The sequence below is a fragment of the Pelophylax lessonae genome, assembly GCF_965119305.1.
Source record: "Pelophylax lessonae genome assembly, chromosome: 2".
NCBI lineage: Eukaryota > Metazoa > Chordata > Amphibia > Anura > Ranidae > Pelophylax > Pelophylax lessonae.
This window is the reverse complement of record NC_138769.1, coordinates 554376715-554394081: the sequence shown is the minus strand read 5'-3', so window position 1 is coordinate 554394081 and position 17367 is coordinate 554376715. Positions and strand designations below refer to the sequence as shown.

Here is a 17367-nt window from a genome sequence, read left to right as displayed (position 1 = left end):
GTAAATACGGATGTCAGAGGATGATCATCCTCTGACATCCGTTTTTTGTCAGTTCAGTTGAGTTCAGTTCAGTTCAGTTTTTTTGAACGGAGGAGAACCCTATTTTTTCTTCCTTTCAAAAAACGGAACGGAAGCAAAAACGGATGTCAGTGGTGTCATCCGCAGACATCCGTATTTACATAGACATGCATTATGTCAGTTTTTCATCCGCAAACGGATGGGATGAAAAACGGACATATGGACCGGATGACACAAGTGTCATCCGTGTCCGTTACAAAAAAAAAAAAAGGACCTGATCGGGCAAAAAAAAAAAAGGAACGCCCGTGTGAAAGAGCCCTTAAGAAGATTGCTGTCCACAGTGATTGTACAAAGCATAGTGACCCCTAGTGGTTGAATGCTGGAGGTGAGAGGCTTTAATACTCTGTGGTGAAGGAGTCACGGTTTTAGTGGTGTTTATCGCTTACCTTTCCTGCACTGGAGACTTCCTAATTTTGCTGTGGACTTTATGGACTGTCATATCATATCATACCTTAATATATGCACATTGTCATTTTTAGCGCTGCACTTTTGTATATTTCTTTGTTTAATGGGGGGGTGCTGGGGAGGCTGCTACACACAAAAGGCTTTTAACCATAATGGATAGAATGCATTAAGATAAAAAACCTTCTGCCTTTACAATCCCTTTAATTTAACAGAAGTCAATGCAAGTTGCGATGAAATCGCAAAGAAGTAGTGCAGAAAACTTTTTCAAAGTTGCTGGGACTTGAGTCGCAACAATTTGAACGATTCCATTGCTAGCAATAGGGTGCGATTTGTCATGAGATTTTGAACTGTCAAATCGCATTGACACGTCGCACTGGTGTGATTTAGGGCTGAAGTCAAACTGGTGTCATCAACACAAAACCTGTTGACACAGGCCCCCAACAAGAGGGAAATTGGGGGGGGGGGGTTACTCAATAATAGGTTTCCAATCTGAGCAAAGCTCTGCTCTTTTCTTCATGAGGATGGCACCTAGGTTGCAGTGGTTAAAGTGCATACTTTGGTGCATGCTGCAAAAAAATCCATTTCATTCATATGAAGGGCCAGCTATTAAAAGAGAAGTATGGCTAAAGCTTTTTTGGCCATACATCTTTTCTGAGTTACAGGAGTGCACTTACTTTTGCTCTCCTGTGACCCAACCTCAGCCAGCAGCCGGGTAAAGGCCGGTGTCGGCTGACATCTTCGAGCCACTCCAGACAAAGATCTTATCAGAATCCATCCAGGGGTCTGCGGCTCTCAGTGCGTGGTTGCAAGCCAAGGCCAACTGCCCTACAATCTGGTGCCTGCAAATGCACTGCGTTTACATCCTGAATTCAGGGTGCTGTTTACAATGTATTGGCACCCTGGGAGCAGTTCACAAAGGAGAGGAGATACTCCTGCATGCAGTTTACAACATATTGTGCTATTTTCTAAAGGGGACTAAGAGCTCCTAATCCCCAAGGGATTGTTTGCTGCTGCTTTGTAAGGGCTGAAGGTGTCTAGGACAGAGAACAGTCCAGGATCCTTACTTTGTACAGAGGAAGGAAATTGTCCCCATTCATTTTTCTTCAGGTTGGGCATCCCATAACAAATCTACCACATCCAAACTTTTACCCCAATAAAAAAATAAAGATAAAAAAAATAAGCCCAGAGACTGACTTCTTGTGTCCAGGTGTAAGTGGAAAATACATGGTGCCTGGCTATGCAAGAATAGGGGAAATAGTTACCCGCAGCCCTTGCAGGTTAGTGCTACACATGCCTGAGGTTTACAACCACTTAAAATTGGAACTTTGACCCCTTTTGCAGGTATAGCTATGTACAGTGCCTTGCGAAAGTATTCGGCCCCCTTGAACTTTTCGACCTTTTGCCACATTTCAGGCTTCAAACATAAAGATATAAAACTGTCATTTTTTGGATGGAGCCAAATAAAGGACCATTCTGGAAGAAAACCTGATGGAGTCTGCAAAAGACCTGAGACTGGGACGGAGATTTGTCTTCCAACAAGACAATGATCCAAAACATAAAGCAAAATTTACAATGGAATGGTTCACAAATAAACATATCCAGGTGTTAGAATGGCCAAGTCAAAGTCCAGACCTGAATCCAATCGAGAATCTGTGGAAAGAACTGAAAACTGCTGTTCACAAACGCTCTTCATCCAACCTCACTGAGCTCGAGCTGTTTTGCAAGGAGGAATGGGTAAAAATTTCAGTCTCTCGATGTGCAAAACTGATAGAGACATACCCCAAGCGACTTACAGCTGTAATCACAGCAACAGGTGGCGCTACAAAGTATTAACTTAAGGGGGCTGAATAATTTTGCACGCCCAATTTTTCAGTTTTTTATTTATTAACAAAGTTTGAAATATCCAATAAATTTTGTTGCACTTCATGATTGTGTCCCACTTGTTGATTCTTCACAAAAAATTACAGTTTTATATCTTTATGTTTGAAGCCTGAAATGTGGCAAAAGGTCGCAAAGTTCAAGGGGGCCGAATACTTTTGCAAGGCACTGTAAATCATTAAAAATAAGTGTCTATACTGTGTAAAACCCAGTAATACTGTACACTGTCTCACCTTGCTCTGCACATGCTCAGTTGCTCTCTAATTTTAGGCACTGCCGAGTTTGTAGAGGCCAATCTGCTGATAGTCCTATAGCAAAATTAAACCCTTCTATCCTTTACAGCCAAGGAAGCTGCTTCTGTTTGATCTGCAACTGCCACGGTGCTACACATGTGATTAAGTATGACAACAGACATTTTATTATTTGACAGTTTGTTTGAGGACACAAACAAATGTGACAATTAGCGATCCCGGCATTTCAGGAATGTCACTGTTTTTTTAAATCGTTAAATTAATGGGTTTAGCTCTGCTTTTAGATTTACTGCTGTTCAGGGGCTCCCGGCTTCAGAAAAATGGCAGCCTCCAGCAAGAAGAAACAGGAGCAATGCTGGAGGCAATTTACAGCACACAATAATTTTGGTAGCATAATTATTAATGTGGAATGTATGTTCCTTACTAAAGAACATTATCAAGCTGTTATGGGTAAAGTTCCACTTTAAGAATACATATCTGAAAAGAATATTTGTTTACCAGAGTTTAGTGTCACTTTAATCGAGACTGGTGAATTAATAGCCATACATCACATTTCTTTATTTCACCAACCGGCAAAGGTGTGCGCAGGGGGTATGCCAGGTGTGCCTGGGCACACCCAAATCACTACGTTTCGGATTGGAGAGCGGGGGAAGGGGCTAGTAAATACGTAATTTACTGGCGCCTTCCTTTTCTAAATGAACACACTTAGTGCTGGTTCACATATATGCAATGCGGGAACCCTGCAAAACCACTGCGGGTTCCCACGTCGCACTCGACTCGCAGGCAGTTCACACTACTGTATGCGAATCGCTGGGGTGTCAATACAAAGTTAACGACACCCCCAGATCAGTTCGCATATCGCAGTGCGAACTGTCTGTTCAGACATGAATCGGATTGCATAGGTATGAACACCCATTCGATCCGATTCTGGTGCGGACCCAAATAAAGGGTCCTGTGTAAGTTGTGTCCGAATGCGATGTGAATTCAGCCATTAACATGTACGGCTGAATTTGCATCGCACAGACATCGCATGTGATTTTCAGAGCAGTGCGCTGCGAATCACATGCAATGTCTGACATCACACTTATTTGAACCGGGACTCACTGTGTTCATTCATAACTGAAGCATAGTAAACTATGTTTGCTATGCTTCAGTTTGTGAATAAACAGGAAGCCACTCAGCACAGAGCTCTTCCCATTCATTCACTCCCCCATGCAACTGAGGCTGCAGAGAAAGGCATGAGAGTTCGAACTTCGGGGTGCACACCCTAATACTAAAGGCTGGGGACACCTATGCCAACTGGGATGTAATCACTATATTGTGCTCCTCCTGCCTGGAGACAGATGTGTTGTATTCCCTGATAGATTCATTTACTTTTTTTATAGTCGTGCTAGCAAGAATATAATATTTAGAGAAAAAACAGACGTGGTGTGGATGCAGTGGGTGATTTAATACCCAGGCTCATTCTACAGGGAAGGTGTACGCTCAGCATTCACTGTCACAGACCGACAAAAAGCAGTGACAGCTGCGAGTTCTACTCCCTGCCACTGGGGGCGCCGTACTTGTAAACAAAGTCGTTATTGTGTCGTCCCTAGCAAATTGCATGCCGGGATTTGTAGTTTGTTTTCGGTAATTATTGCGTATTACGTAGGTTCCGTCCTGTTTTCCCAGCATGCACCGTGCAAGTAAGATGGCGGCCTGGTGAGAACGGAAAAGCTACGTCCCAGGAGAGAAGAGTGGCGGAGTTGAGGTGAGAAATGATATAGAAGGGGGAGGCCATGGATGTACAGCTATGACTGAATGTATTGGGTTTCCTCATAGACCCACCTGACATTGTACAGACCAGACACTGGACTCTCAAAGAGGACCTGTCCCTTTACACAGTGGAAGCACCATAACAGTTCTATAGGGACTAGGCACATCTCTGAGGCTCTGTGCGCCTTATGCCTCACTTCTCTCCCTCTAGTTCACCTGCCCTGTGTATTGCGTACCTGTACAGCTTCGGTCCTATGATGCTGGAGGAGGATGTCCAGACTGGAGATCAGAGTTGGACACCATCAGCTGTATTACACTGTACAGCATGGTGACTTAGCTACACATGTGACAACAGACTGAATGGGTTTTAAAGCGGCGTTCCACCCAAAAGTGGAACTTCCGCTCATTTGCTTCCTCCTTCCCTCCGGTTCCACATTTGGCACCTTTCAGGGGGGAGGGTACCTGTTCTTGACAGGTACCCTTCCCCACTTCCGGGAGATCCGTCCCGGAAGTTCGGCCCCCCTCCTCCTTCCACCGCCACCAAGCCAATCCGAATGTGCAGCACGCTTTGCGCATGCGGAGTAGGGACCCACCCGTGACTGCCGGGTTAACTGACCGGCTATAGCGGCGGGGCAGCAGCCCCCAACAGCTGATGGAAACATCAGCTGCGGTGCCGACATCGCTGGACTCCAGGACAGGTAAGTGTCCTAATAAATCAGCAGCTACAGTATGTGTAACTGCTGACTATGTTTTTTGTTTTTGGGGGAGCGCAAGACTCCGCGGAACACAGCTTTTAAAGAGGTTGTAAACCCATATTATATATATTTTTTTTTGCCACCTGCAAGAGAAACACATAATGAGCTAGTATGCATCGCATACTAGCTCATTATGCAATACTTACCTTAGAACGAGCCCCCGCCGTGCTGTCCGCTTACCTATATGATGGGCGACATGTCCAGTCGCGCGTCTTCTGGGATCGCGGCATCCGGCCATCTGATTGGCCGGAGCTGCGGTGACGTCACTCCCGCGTGTGGGAGCCGACTGTCACGGAGCTCTGAAGGAACAGCACGAGCGGCCGTTCCTTCAGATCGCATGCGCCAATGATGTCACTGGCTGCATGTAAGGTAAATATCTCCTAAACGGTACATGTTTAGGAGATATTTACAGTACCTATAGGTAAGCCTTATCATAGGCTTACCTATAGGTACAACTTGCAGAGGAGGGTTTACTTCCTCTTTAAGTCTCCCCCCACCCCCATACATGCTACTGTTTTAGGGTAATGAGCAATGTAAAGTCCCGGCACCTCCTCCTATTTGTATCCAGGAACTGTAGACACAGCCCAGTGCGTGGACCCTGCAGATGATTAATCAGAATAGGCATGGCAGTTCAGGATCAGAGCTCTGAGATTTAAGTTTAAGGCCCCTTTCACACCAGCGGACCAATGCTGTCCACCTGTCCGTTTTTAAGGCAGGCCCGTTGTCCTTTATGGCCCGCCAGGCATCCAATCTGACAAGATCTGCTGAAAAAAGACGTATGGCGATACGTTCGCTATCCGTCCAGTGGGTCGGATCAGTTGACAATCGGATGGAAACGGACATGTAGTCTGATTCCATCCAACGGCCCTATAGAGGAGAGCAGGCTCTATCCCTGTCTGCTCTGCATAGTGGAATGGACAGGGACCTGGATCTGTCATCCACCTGCTCAGCAGGGATCAGCAGAGAGATCCCCCACTGAGCAGGTGGATTCCAACCGGACGGATCGGCCCTGTGTGAAGGGGCCTATGGGTTAGTTCTCCTTTTCAGAAGAAATGTAGGTGAAAATAACACCATACATCCTCCCCAATGCCCACTGTACCTTCCTCCATGGGTGATGAGCTGTCAGAGCCCATGCAGCCGATGTAGCGGTACAGGGATTTGAAATCCCGGCACGTCGTCATCTTTTTCTTGCAGCATTTTTGGGACAGATCATAGCGATTCTGTCTGGGCAGGGCTCGCACAGAGCATCACTCTGATCCATCCCAGAAACCCTGCAGAAAGAAGACAGAGGAGAACTGGGATTTTAAATCCCCAGACTGCTACACTCGCTTCATGGGCACTGACAGCTCATCACCCACAAAGGTAAGTACAGCAGGAAAGGTGTAGTGTTAGTTCAAGTACAACTATAGGCAAACCTTTTATTTTGGATATATCAAGGAAAGGTAGATTTTTTTTTCGGCATCTGTGTCCCATTGCAGAGATTTCCCTTCACTTCCTGTCCCATAGCAAAACTGGAAGTGAGAGGAAAACCCTGCAAATTAAGGAATTCCTTAGGGACCCCAAGGTCACCAGAACTAGTGCCCCCATTGGAAGATTACCCCTGTATTACTTTTCTGGGGACAACCCAAAATGTAGGTTTTACTTTCACTTTTAGCCTAGATTCACACTGGTGCATGCAAAACACCACAAGTGATTCGCACAGGAATCGCACTGCATTCCTGTGCACATCACATGCGATATTTGTGTGGTGTGATTTGAACCATACGTTTTATATGGCTCAAATCACATTCGCACCAAAATAATGCAGGACACTTTATTTTTTTCCCTGCACCTGAATCACATTGAATTGGTGTTCACACCCATGGGTGTTGCTAGGACATAGGCTAAGCTACCTATGTCCTAGCAACCAGTGGTGCAGTGTGGCCCAGCTGTCTGTGTCCTAGCAACCAGTTTGAAGACAAGGGCGTGGATAAAGCCCCGTACACACACGCAGATCGTCTTCATACAAACGTCGGCGGACGAAAGATCTGCCGATTGTATGCGTGTTAGTATGGTGCCTCCGACAGATGTCTGCACACAATCTGCGGACAAGAGTCTTTCTTGCAAACATGAAAATTTTTGTCTGCAGACACCAGAACGGACAATTGTTTGCCTGTCAGTACAGAAATCAGCCGACAGACCGCAGATTTGCAAGACTGGGCATGCTCAGAAAATAAAAAACACAGGGAAAGTTAACCATTACATGACATCACTTCTGCAGTCAGCTGAAGTCTGCAGACAAAATTCTTGTGCTGTCCTTGTGCTGTCTTTGCACTTTTCAACAGACACCGACATCCCGGGGAGAAAAGATGAACATTTGTATGACGACGATCTGCGTGTGTGTATGGGGCTTTAGGGGAACTGGCACAACTCCTTCCACTGCATACCTAGTAATGTCTGTAAAAGGTTGCTCTCCAGCAGATATTGGGATTTATTTGGTAAAGCTGGAGAGTGTAAAATCAGGCACACTTCAGCAAAGAAACCAATCAGGCTTCCAGGTTTTATTGCCAGAGCTTAATTGAACAAGTTGAGGTTAGAAGCTGAATCGTTTCTATGCAGAAGTGAGCCTGATTTTGCACTCTCCAGCTTTGGTAAATAAACCTCATTGTCTTTATGCTAGCGCCTTGACTTCTACTTTAAAGCTCAGCTCCAAGTTTGGGGACCGCACATCCTTCTTTTAAAAAACAAAACCTTTTTCTTTCATACCTTTTCTTATCTTGTTACCAGACATTACATATTCTGTTCCTTTGGCCATGAGCAGGTCCTGAATGCTGCAGCAAACACTGTCCTGTAATTATGTGATGCCTTTCTCTTCAGCAATCTCCTGTAAGCCCAGGGCGACTTAGTGACAGGTCACTGGGCTCATAGATAGCGAACTGAATGATGGTGTACAGCAAAAGGGGTGAGTCTGTGGAGGGCAGTGCCAGAGGGGTAGTATTGCTGCTGCTTTTTATATTTTAAAAGGATAAGTACACCTTTTGGGAAAAAATAATTGATGCATATATTTTGCAGGGAAAAAATGTGCATTTATTTTCTCCCTAAGGTGCCTGGAAAGCATTGCACTTGTGATTAGTGGATCAGGGGTGCAATGCCAGACTCCTGCAGACCAGCCCTGCAGCTTTTAGCTCATACCTTCATAAGGGCTGACTGTTTACAAGCCACAGGGCTTGTGAATGAACTACGAGGCAACCTCACATTCCTTTTGGAAGTACAAGCCGTCAGTTGCAATGGCTGATGGTAGTTGTAGTTCAGGCATTCACAGGAATGCACTCCCATCTCAGCCAATTGGTCAGCATATCCAGAGATATAGATGGATGAATATTCATTTAAAATCTTCCACAACCATCACTGCCTTAGCCTCCCTATTGCTTATTTACTTGTTTTATTAGAGGTAAGCTCCACTTATGTATTTTTTTCATAGTATGGTGTTTGAATTAGCCAAGGTTTATTTTAAAGGTCACTAAAGTTGGGTAGATCTCTTTCAGTGGGTCTGTGTAGTCACCCCAGTCTGTCAGGCCTCTCCACAATTCTAGGAGGTGTGGAAGACGTATGTGACTGATCTTTACATAATTTTGTTTCTAAATGCTTTGATCCGTATACCTTTTATGTATTAGTGTGTTATATAGCAGGTATTTTCTAGTGTAGTCTACGACATGTTTAAATTAGCTTCTTGTTATATCTGTACATATGCATAACCTTTTTGTTATTTATTAAAAGAACTTGTTTGTTGTTGTTTCTTTATGACAGTTAGCCATTCTGTAAAGATGGCTGGGGAGCTGACTGATAAACGCGGCGACCGAGATGGGTCGCCATCCAAGCACCGCAAACGGTCCCGTTCTCGCTCTGCTGAACGAGAGCGTGACAGGAAGATTTCTCCATCAAAAGACAGAAAGAGGCATCGATCTAGGGAAAGAAGATCTCGCAGCCATTCCCGTTCTCGCTCAAAGTCTAATGAAAGGTATGTGTGTATGATGTGACAACAGTGTTTTGTTGATTCTGCTATTTTGCTGTAGTAGAATACGCCACTTATTTTGTGTTTTAATTACGAAACCTCTCAGTGCCTTTTTTTTTTTTTTTAATTCATCTCTAAAAAGAATTGTCTCAAGCAATCCATATGCTATAGGACTGACTGACAGGTCTTTTTTTCAGGAATATGTTTAAACGGTGTCAAATTTGGTGGTGTAATTAGGGGACAGGTAAAGGGTAAGTTCTAGCTGTAGGGTCAGATAGTGTTATGACCTCTCTACAGTGGGTTAATATGCTTGGAAAATGGCAGCATGAACAGGTCAGGCCTGAAATGTAAGTGTAAGCATGCTTAAAAGACCACCTTTTAATTCAGTATTGTGTTTATTAAAAATTACTTAAATGTGTCTTTGTATTGGCTTCCTGTACTCTCCCGCACATCATCATTTAGGTAGGGAGAGGAAGAGTTAGCACTCTAAACCATTCAGATTTTACTCCATTGCAATGTACTGTTGAACCAACAGATGAAGTTTGCTTGGAGGTGAGAACACATCCGCAAGCTGCAATTCTATCATATCCAATCACTTCTTTTCATAATTGCAGTGGAGGGAAAAATAAATATTTATTATGGCTCGGGACCTGGAAGTGACGTGAGAAATAGCTCCAGTCCTCCAAGGGCATAGAGACGAGTGGCTACCGCCAGGATCAGAGTGCTCCCGGGTTTCATTGATCGGTCAGGTAGGCCCGGGAACAACCAGGGAGCGGGGTTGGGCACCCCTGCCGCTTCTAAAAATGATCCTGTGGCGAATCTACCTGCGGGACCACTTTTTTCTGAAAGCGAATCGGCTATAGTAAAAGAAAATACCGGGGTTATGGCAGCTCGCAGCTGCCATAATCCCGGTATTTAACGTCAAACAAATGACGTGTTTTTACTATGGGCTGGTCAGTAAGTGGTTAAACAGCCTTTAAAACATGTACCTTAACCATAGCTATGCTTATAAATATGGTTTTCCTAAATCGTTTTTCAGGACAGCACCTGGAGAGAGAGTAGCCCACCCTTTTATCCCTGGAAACACTGCGGTCTCAGTCTTTAAAAGACAGGATACTTCCACCATGGCATCAGTTGTAGTGTTTCCTCCGCCATGATGGAATAGCTGCAGGGAACTGGGCGTGCTATGCTTTCTCCAGGTAGGGAATGTCATTTTCTGGTATACCTTTTTTCTCTTTTATCCTTTTGGGTTTATCCTAGCACCCCCCTGACGGTTGGGGGTTTTTCCGGAGTTTCCTTCCATCTTCCTAGCCTGGCGAGGGTGTTGGCTGGCCTGACGTTCTGGCTTTGATCCTGTTAGTGTAAAGGCAGGGGGCTGGGACAGGAATCTCAGCTTCCCGGGCATCTGCTCGCTCTGGGTCCTGGGTGGTGGGGGGAATGGGGCAAGCCCCCGACTGGTACATTTCTGGTCCTCCTGGGTGTGAAAGGACCGGGAGTATTTAAATAAAAAAAGAGCCACCTGATATCCGCTGTGCTTTCTGTGACAATGGAGCCAGGGGAACTGAAGGCAATGGCAGGAGCCACGAGCACCAGCCAGGCCCAGGTAAGCAGGGGCAGAGGCTGCTGTCATCTTTTTCTTTGAGGGCTATTTTTTTCCCTCTTCTCTTCCCCTGGGAGTACGGGGAGGAGGGAAGCCTGCAGTACACTCCCAAGGTTACCTCTCTAGGTAGTGTGATAGGATGGCTCATTTTTTTTCTATATCATTGACTTTTTAGCGGTGGTCTTTTTTTGAAGGGATCCCTGGTTCATTATGCCTAGGCTATTTCCTTTTGTCTGTCACTTGTGTTTTGCCAGGCTAAAGTCAGAGAGAAAACCAAGCAATCTCCTCCTCAAAAAAAAAAAAAAAATGTTCCTCCTGTAAAACCACCATTAGGGATTCCTGGTCCCAGCCTCTATGCAAGGCTTGTGTGGCTAACTTAGTTAAACAGGAATCCTTTCCTCAGTGCAGTGAGCTTCTTGTCTCTTTTCAAAGGAACTTGCGGATACTTTTCAATCTTTTCGTTCTTTGCTGGATAAGCATTCAGTAACACAGTCCGGCATTTAGGTTGATGTGCCAGTCCCCTGCCACCCACTTCTGTTCCCAGAGAGGTTAGTGACTTGGAGGAAGAAGGGGGGGGGGGGGGAGGTAGCGTTGCTAACTCTCCAAAGGACTTGGACGAGGATGAGAGAAAAGAAAAGGATAAAAAAAATCCTCTAGATACAAACTGTCCCTGGAGGATGTGTGCGATTTGTTAAAAACCATACATCGAACCCTGAACATTCAAGACGACAAGGTTCAATTATATCTCCATGATAATATATACCAGGGCCTGGGTGAGGTCAAGAATCATGTGTTTCCAGTACACAAGGTCCTTTCAGAGGCTGTGAAAAGAGATCGGAAGAGAGCTCCTTTTTTTCTCGAAATCACTTAAAAGACGATTCCCTTTAGATGAGGATAAATCTCAGGTGTGGAATAAAAAGCTCAGATTAGATGCGGCTTTTTCCTAGGTATCAAGGAGTTCCAATCAGACTTTTGAGGATATGGGCATCTTAAAAGATGCCATGGATAAGAGGGTGAATTCTGTTCTAAAAAAGGCATGGAGTCGACTTTAGCCAATCTTGTATGGCTTCAACTGTGGTGACCAGGGACCAGGAACACTGACTGAACAGTTCAAGGAGCACTTTGAGGCTGGAACTTCCAAGGAATGTCTGTTAGATACCATCCTGGTTCTGTAGAAGGCTTTGGGTTACATGGTAGATGCCTTTGCAGAATCCATCAGAATGTCTGCTAGGTCTTTAGCCTTAGTAAACTCTGCGCAAAGGGCCCTATGGGTCGAGCTGTGGACTGGAGACACCGCTTCAAAAAGGGAAGCTCTGTGGTCTTCCGTTTGATGGAAATCTTTTGTTTGGCCCTGTCCTTGAGACCATCTTAGACAGAAGGGCAGACAAAAAGGCTTTCCCAGCAAAGAAAAAAGAAAGCACCTATGGTTAAAAATAATTTTCTTACCTTTTAGAAAACCAGGGTTCTAAAGAATCGGGTCATAAAAAGCCCTGGAATACTCAGAAGGGGAGAGGCAAAGCAGGGGTTTTGTTCAGACCACCTGACCATTCAGCAAAAAAAACTGTGATGGTTTTCTGCCTGTGGGAGGGAGACTCCAATCCTTCCTCCCACGGTGGAAGACTGTGATGGTCTGTCTGTTTTTCCACAACATTATATCTCAGGGTTACAGACTGAAATTTTCAGAGAGCCCTCCAAGTCTTTTTTTTTTTTTTTTTTTTTGTGATTTAAGTCCCCAGAATTCAGGAAAAGTCCCTGGCAACGATGTCTCTTTTGCAGGAGCTAATGCAACAGAGTGACCATTCCAGGTCCCCAGGAACTACATGTCCCATGAGGAAGGACTAGGGTTCTATTCTTACTTTTTCCTTGTCAAAAAAGTCAGGGAGGTTTCTTTGATTTTAAACCCAAAGATGTTGAACAGATCCATTTGTTACAAAAAATTCAGGATGGATACAATTTTTTTCAGAAAGAAAGCTTTTTACTGTAGGGTGCTTCATGGCATCCATAGATCTGAGGGATGCTTACTTGCATGTCCCTATCTCACATAAATTCCAAAAATATCTGCGTTCAGCAATCGGCATAGGGGGCACAATTTCTCATCTTCAATTTCCATAGTTCCTTATCTGGATGATCTATTTCTGTTTGCTAGCTCAAAAGACCAGTTGTTGACAAACTTACGAAGGACATAGTGTCACTTGGAAAATTGAGATGGCTTCTGAACGAGGAGCAATCTAGTCTGGTTCCTTCCCAGGTCATACGGTTTTTGGGATACACCATCAATTCAAGGAAAAACATTTCTCCCAGAAGAAAAAAAAATTAGTTTTTGAATGCAGTAAAGCTGATTGAGACAAACTTCAAGTTTTGTTCGGTTACCCATGTCAACCTTGGGCCTCTTTACGGTCTGTATCCCAGCTGTTGAGGGCGCCCTCCTCCATTTGATGGATCTTCAGCAGACAATTCTACAGAACTGGAATCACTGGGAATTCTTGGAAAAACATAAAAATTTCTTTTGCGGGTCAGGAGGAAGTTATGGTGGTGGAGGAATCGGACAAATTAAATGCAGGGTGTGGTCTGGACCTTCCAAGTCGCAAAAAGATTACCTATGGATGCAAGCTCTTCGGTTTCGGGAGCGCCAAGAGATCCTCCAATTAGAGAGAGCTAAAAGTCGTTCTTCTAGGGCTTCTATCAAGGAGATGATCAGAGGCTACATGTTCAAACTCTTTCAGACAATACTAACCACCTTGGCCTACGTTTCAAAGCAAGGAGACACCAGTAGCAGAGTTCTTGCCCTAGCTCTCCAGATCCTGTTGTGGTCAGAACACAATCTGGCATCTCTGTCTGCTATACATCTGAAGGGCAGTCTGAATCGGATAACAGACTTCCTGAGCAGGAAAAGAGGTCGGGAGTCAGAACGAAGCCTGAACTTGAAGATTTTTTTTAGATGATTGTAAGCAAGTAGGTAGGGCCGAAACAACTAGTCGATTGATCGACAACTAATTGATTTTGAAAATAGTTGTCAACTATTTTCATAATCGATTAGTTGGTCAGCTGATTAGTTGGCCTGCATACAGAATGCATTATTTCTTTACATATAAGAAGACACAGTGAAGCACACATGCAGCTCAGTACACCGACCATAGTTGTCAGTAAGTGCCTTAGAACTTGTGAATGTGTGAAGAGCAATGCCTCATGGGACATGTAGTCCTGGGCAGGAAATAAGTGGTTCTACAGGCACTCTAAAGGCAGGAGGAGGAGCAAGAAGTGTCAGGGGGACCCCAGAGGAGTAGAATCAGGACTGCTCTGTGCAAAACCATTACACAGAACAGGTAAGTATAACATGTTTGTTTTTTTTTTTTCTTTTTTTTTAATCTGCCCAACAACAAATTGGCCAAAAAAAAAAAAAAAAAAACATAACAAATGCAAATCGCATCAAAATCTTGGTTTGCAAAACTCACAGCAAAAAGCATAAAAAGCAAGCTGTAAAGGGGTGAACCAAGCATTATGCTAGCCATACACATCGATTTTCGGACGAGAATGTTCATACGAAAAATCTTCAAACATTCGCTGAATGAAAGAATGTCATTTGAAGCTTTCACTTGCTTTTAACATTCAGTTTTAAAACTATTGTAATTTCTGAACGAAAACCACATATACAGTCTAAAAATTTCTTTAACCAAGAAATTTTCTATTCTTCTCTTTGGAATCTTCCCATTACCGTGGTCGAAAACGAACGTCGATTTGACCCCACTAACGACTTGAAAATCGAACAAGCGTTCTTAGAAATTTAATTTTTTTTTTTTTTTGAAGGAAGACATTGCTTTTGTATGGCCACAATAAGTGACAGCAGGTGCAGGGAGCTTTTATCAAGTCACCTGCCTATGACAAGGGAGTCTGTCATATATAATATATTACACTTCTGTCTGAAAATCAAAGTCTTTAATTTTTTCTTTTTTTTTCTTTAAATAAAAAATTTGATCTCTTGATGATATTTACCAGATTCAACCTCTAATAGTATATACAGTATATCTCTCTGTCGGTTATTCTCAGAGTGGATTAGAGATTTTGCTCTTTAACCATATAGTTGGTTTTTTAGATTTACCACTGCATAGAGATATTTAGAAATAAATTGCCTTTTTTAAAAACTTTACATATTAACTAAATTATACATCACACTTTTTTTTTTTTTTAAGGTTATTATCCGATTGATCAAAATAATAAATTGGCCAACCTAATTGATTATGAAAATATTCATTAGTTGCAGCCCTACAAGTAGGGTATTCCTCAGGTCGAACTTTATTTTGCAACTCGTTCAAATGCAAAATTACCAGCTTATTTTTCCCTGGACCGAAAAGAGTAAGCAGAAGGTCTGGATGCATTAGCCCAGCCTTGGACCTTTCTGTTTGTGTTGCCCTTCCCCCCTTTTAATTGATTCCTCTGGTTTGGTTCTCAAGAAATTTCAGGAGGAATCCACAAGCTTAATCCTGGTGGCCCCCTGTTGGACCAAGAGAACATGGTTCTCAACGCCTTTGAATTTAGCAGCAGAACCTTATTGGATGTTGCCTCTGTGAGAGGATCTTCTGTACCAGGGACCTCGTCTTCATCCAAAGATAATCCAAAAACCCCACTAGAAATCGTACTAGCAGGTTGCAAAACAAAATCACTGGCAAAAAACAGTCAGACACACTGCAGCAGCCATAAGAGTATAAAATGCTTTTCCGCGCTTCCAAATGAAAAACCATCTTGTATAGTGACATAAATAAAATAAACAAATATAAAAGTTCAAAATTATAAGAGCCGGTTCACACTAGCGCGACTTGTCAGCCTGACAAGTCGCGCTCCCTCGCGGTCCATTGACCGCTACAGGACCCGTTCTAATAGGAGCGACACAAGTCTTAGAAAAAGGGTCCTGTACTATTTTGGGGCGACCTCGGAGCGACTTGCATAGACTTCCATTATGTGAAGTCCCTGCAAGTCGCTCCGAAGTCGTGGTGCATGGTAATGCACAAGTCGCCCCCGAAGTAGTAAGGAGTCGCGTCGCCTCAGTGTGAACCGGCTCTAAGGGTGCTGTGATAATCGCATGTTGTAAACACTCAAATGTCAAAACAATAAAGTAAAACTGGTGATAGTGAAGTCCCTGAAATAAGCCAAATAGGTATTCAGGGATAAAAGTAGATGTTCAGATATGTGTAGATGCTGTAATCATTCCACTGCTGTGATGCCAGAAAACTGATGTGCCGAGTTGGTTCACCGTCACCACCACAAAAGTTGGACCCTTACCAGAACAGAAGGACTCTATTGCATAGTCAAATCAGTATTTAAGGTGGTATCTCATCATCAAGGACCTTAATAAGCATCCCCTGGATAGTTTCACACCGTCTCCAGCTTTTCAGCATACATTCATTCAGTTGTTTAAGACAAAAAAGACTACCAGACACACCTTGGTCAGCAATGATAGGAGACTGTTTTCTGGGTTCAGGGGACTCCATGGGGTACTTCTGTTCTGGTAACATCATACGCCTGATAAAGGGGTCCTGCGTGGCTCAGAAACCTTGCTCTATGTCTTCTGTGCTGTGATCATCCTTCAATAGATTTTGACCTAATTGATGATCTGTGATGTGATGGCAAATATTTACATTTTGATCTGTGATTTTTTTTTTTTTTTTTTTTTCCCAGTTGGTTGTTGCTACAGCACCCACTACTCCTAAAGCTATATCCAGGAAAATGTACTATGGGAATATCATTACTACTTTTGCTATAACTCCTGGTGCACGCCAAATAATTATTTTCCTCAGGAGGTCGTTTCCATCCTTGAATTTCTTCATGATAGAATGGAGATCGGATTAGCGGCTAGCACCTTTAAAAGCTCAGGTGGCTGCATTATCAGTTTTTTTTTTTTTTTTTTTAGAAAGACAATTATCATGAGACCCTTTGATCATAAAGTTTTTTTTTTTTTGTTTTTTTTTTTTTTTTTAAGGCGCTTTCCAGATCCAGACTAGTGCCTTTAAAATATTTCCCAGATGGGATTTGCCGTGGTTCTATGAGGTTTGACTAAAAGACCATTTGAGCCACCAGAAGATGTTACAATTACAAATTGGACTTTAAAGATGGTTTTATTGGTGGCAATAACTTTGGCTAGAAGAGTCAGCAAGCTGCAGGCTCTCTATTGAGCCTTTTTTGTGGATTTTTGCAGACCAGGTTTTTCTGAGGACAGATTCATGGTTCCTGCCGAAGGTCTTTGTCTTTTCATCACTCAGGAAATAATTCTTCCAACATTTTGTCCATCTCCATCTTGTCCTAAGAAAGAGGCTTTTAATATTTTAGACGTGAATAATAATAATTTTTGGGATGTTTGCCCCTTTATCTGCTTTTGGTCAGAGAATGTATGTATATACAAATCAGGAACCTCCAGGACCCTGGCCGACCATATTTAGCTAAGCCCAAATAGATTTCTTGTCTGATCACTTGTTTCCCCTAAAACAGACAGGTGCCCACAGTGTTCCCCCCTCATCTATAGGTGCAGAAATGGAAGTTTGCATGTTCAAACTAGCAGAATTGTAGAAACGTATTTCTTCTAATATGTGTAGGCAGTTTATAGGAAATATTTTGTTTGTACGTTTGGTCAGGAAAGCGAAAAATAAACACACTATCAAAACATTT

General features: G+C 43.4%; 1 protein-coding gene across 1 annotated transcript in view; it reads left to right on the top strand.

Moving 5' to 3' along the window:
- The first annotated feature begins 4252 nt into the window (after window positions 1-4252).
- DDX23 (DEAD-box helicase 23) overlaps window positions 4253-17367 on the top strand; it is a 53966-nt gene continuing 40851 nt past the window's right edge. Inside the window, exons 1-2 of the mRNA XM_082245103.1 lie at window positions 4253-4362; window positions 8909-9119. Of these exons, the coding sequence (XP_082101229.1) occupies window positions 8926-9119 (194 nt within the window). The 5' untranslated portion in view covers window positions 4253-4362; window positions 8909-8925. The remainder of the gene's footprint in view (window positions 4363-8908; window positions 9120-17367) is intronic.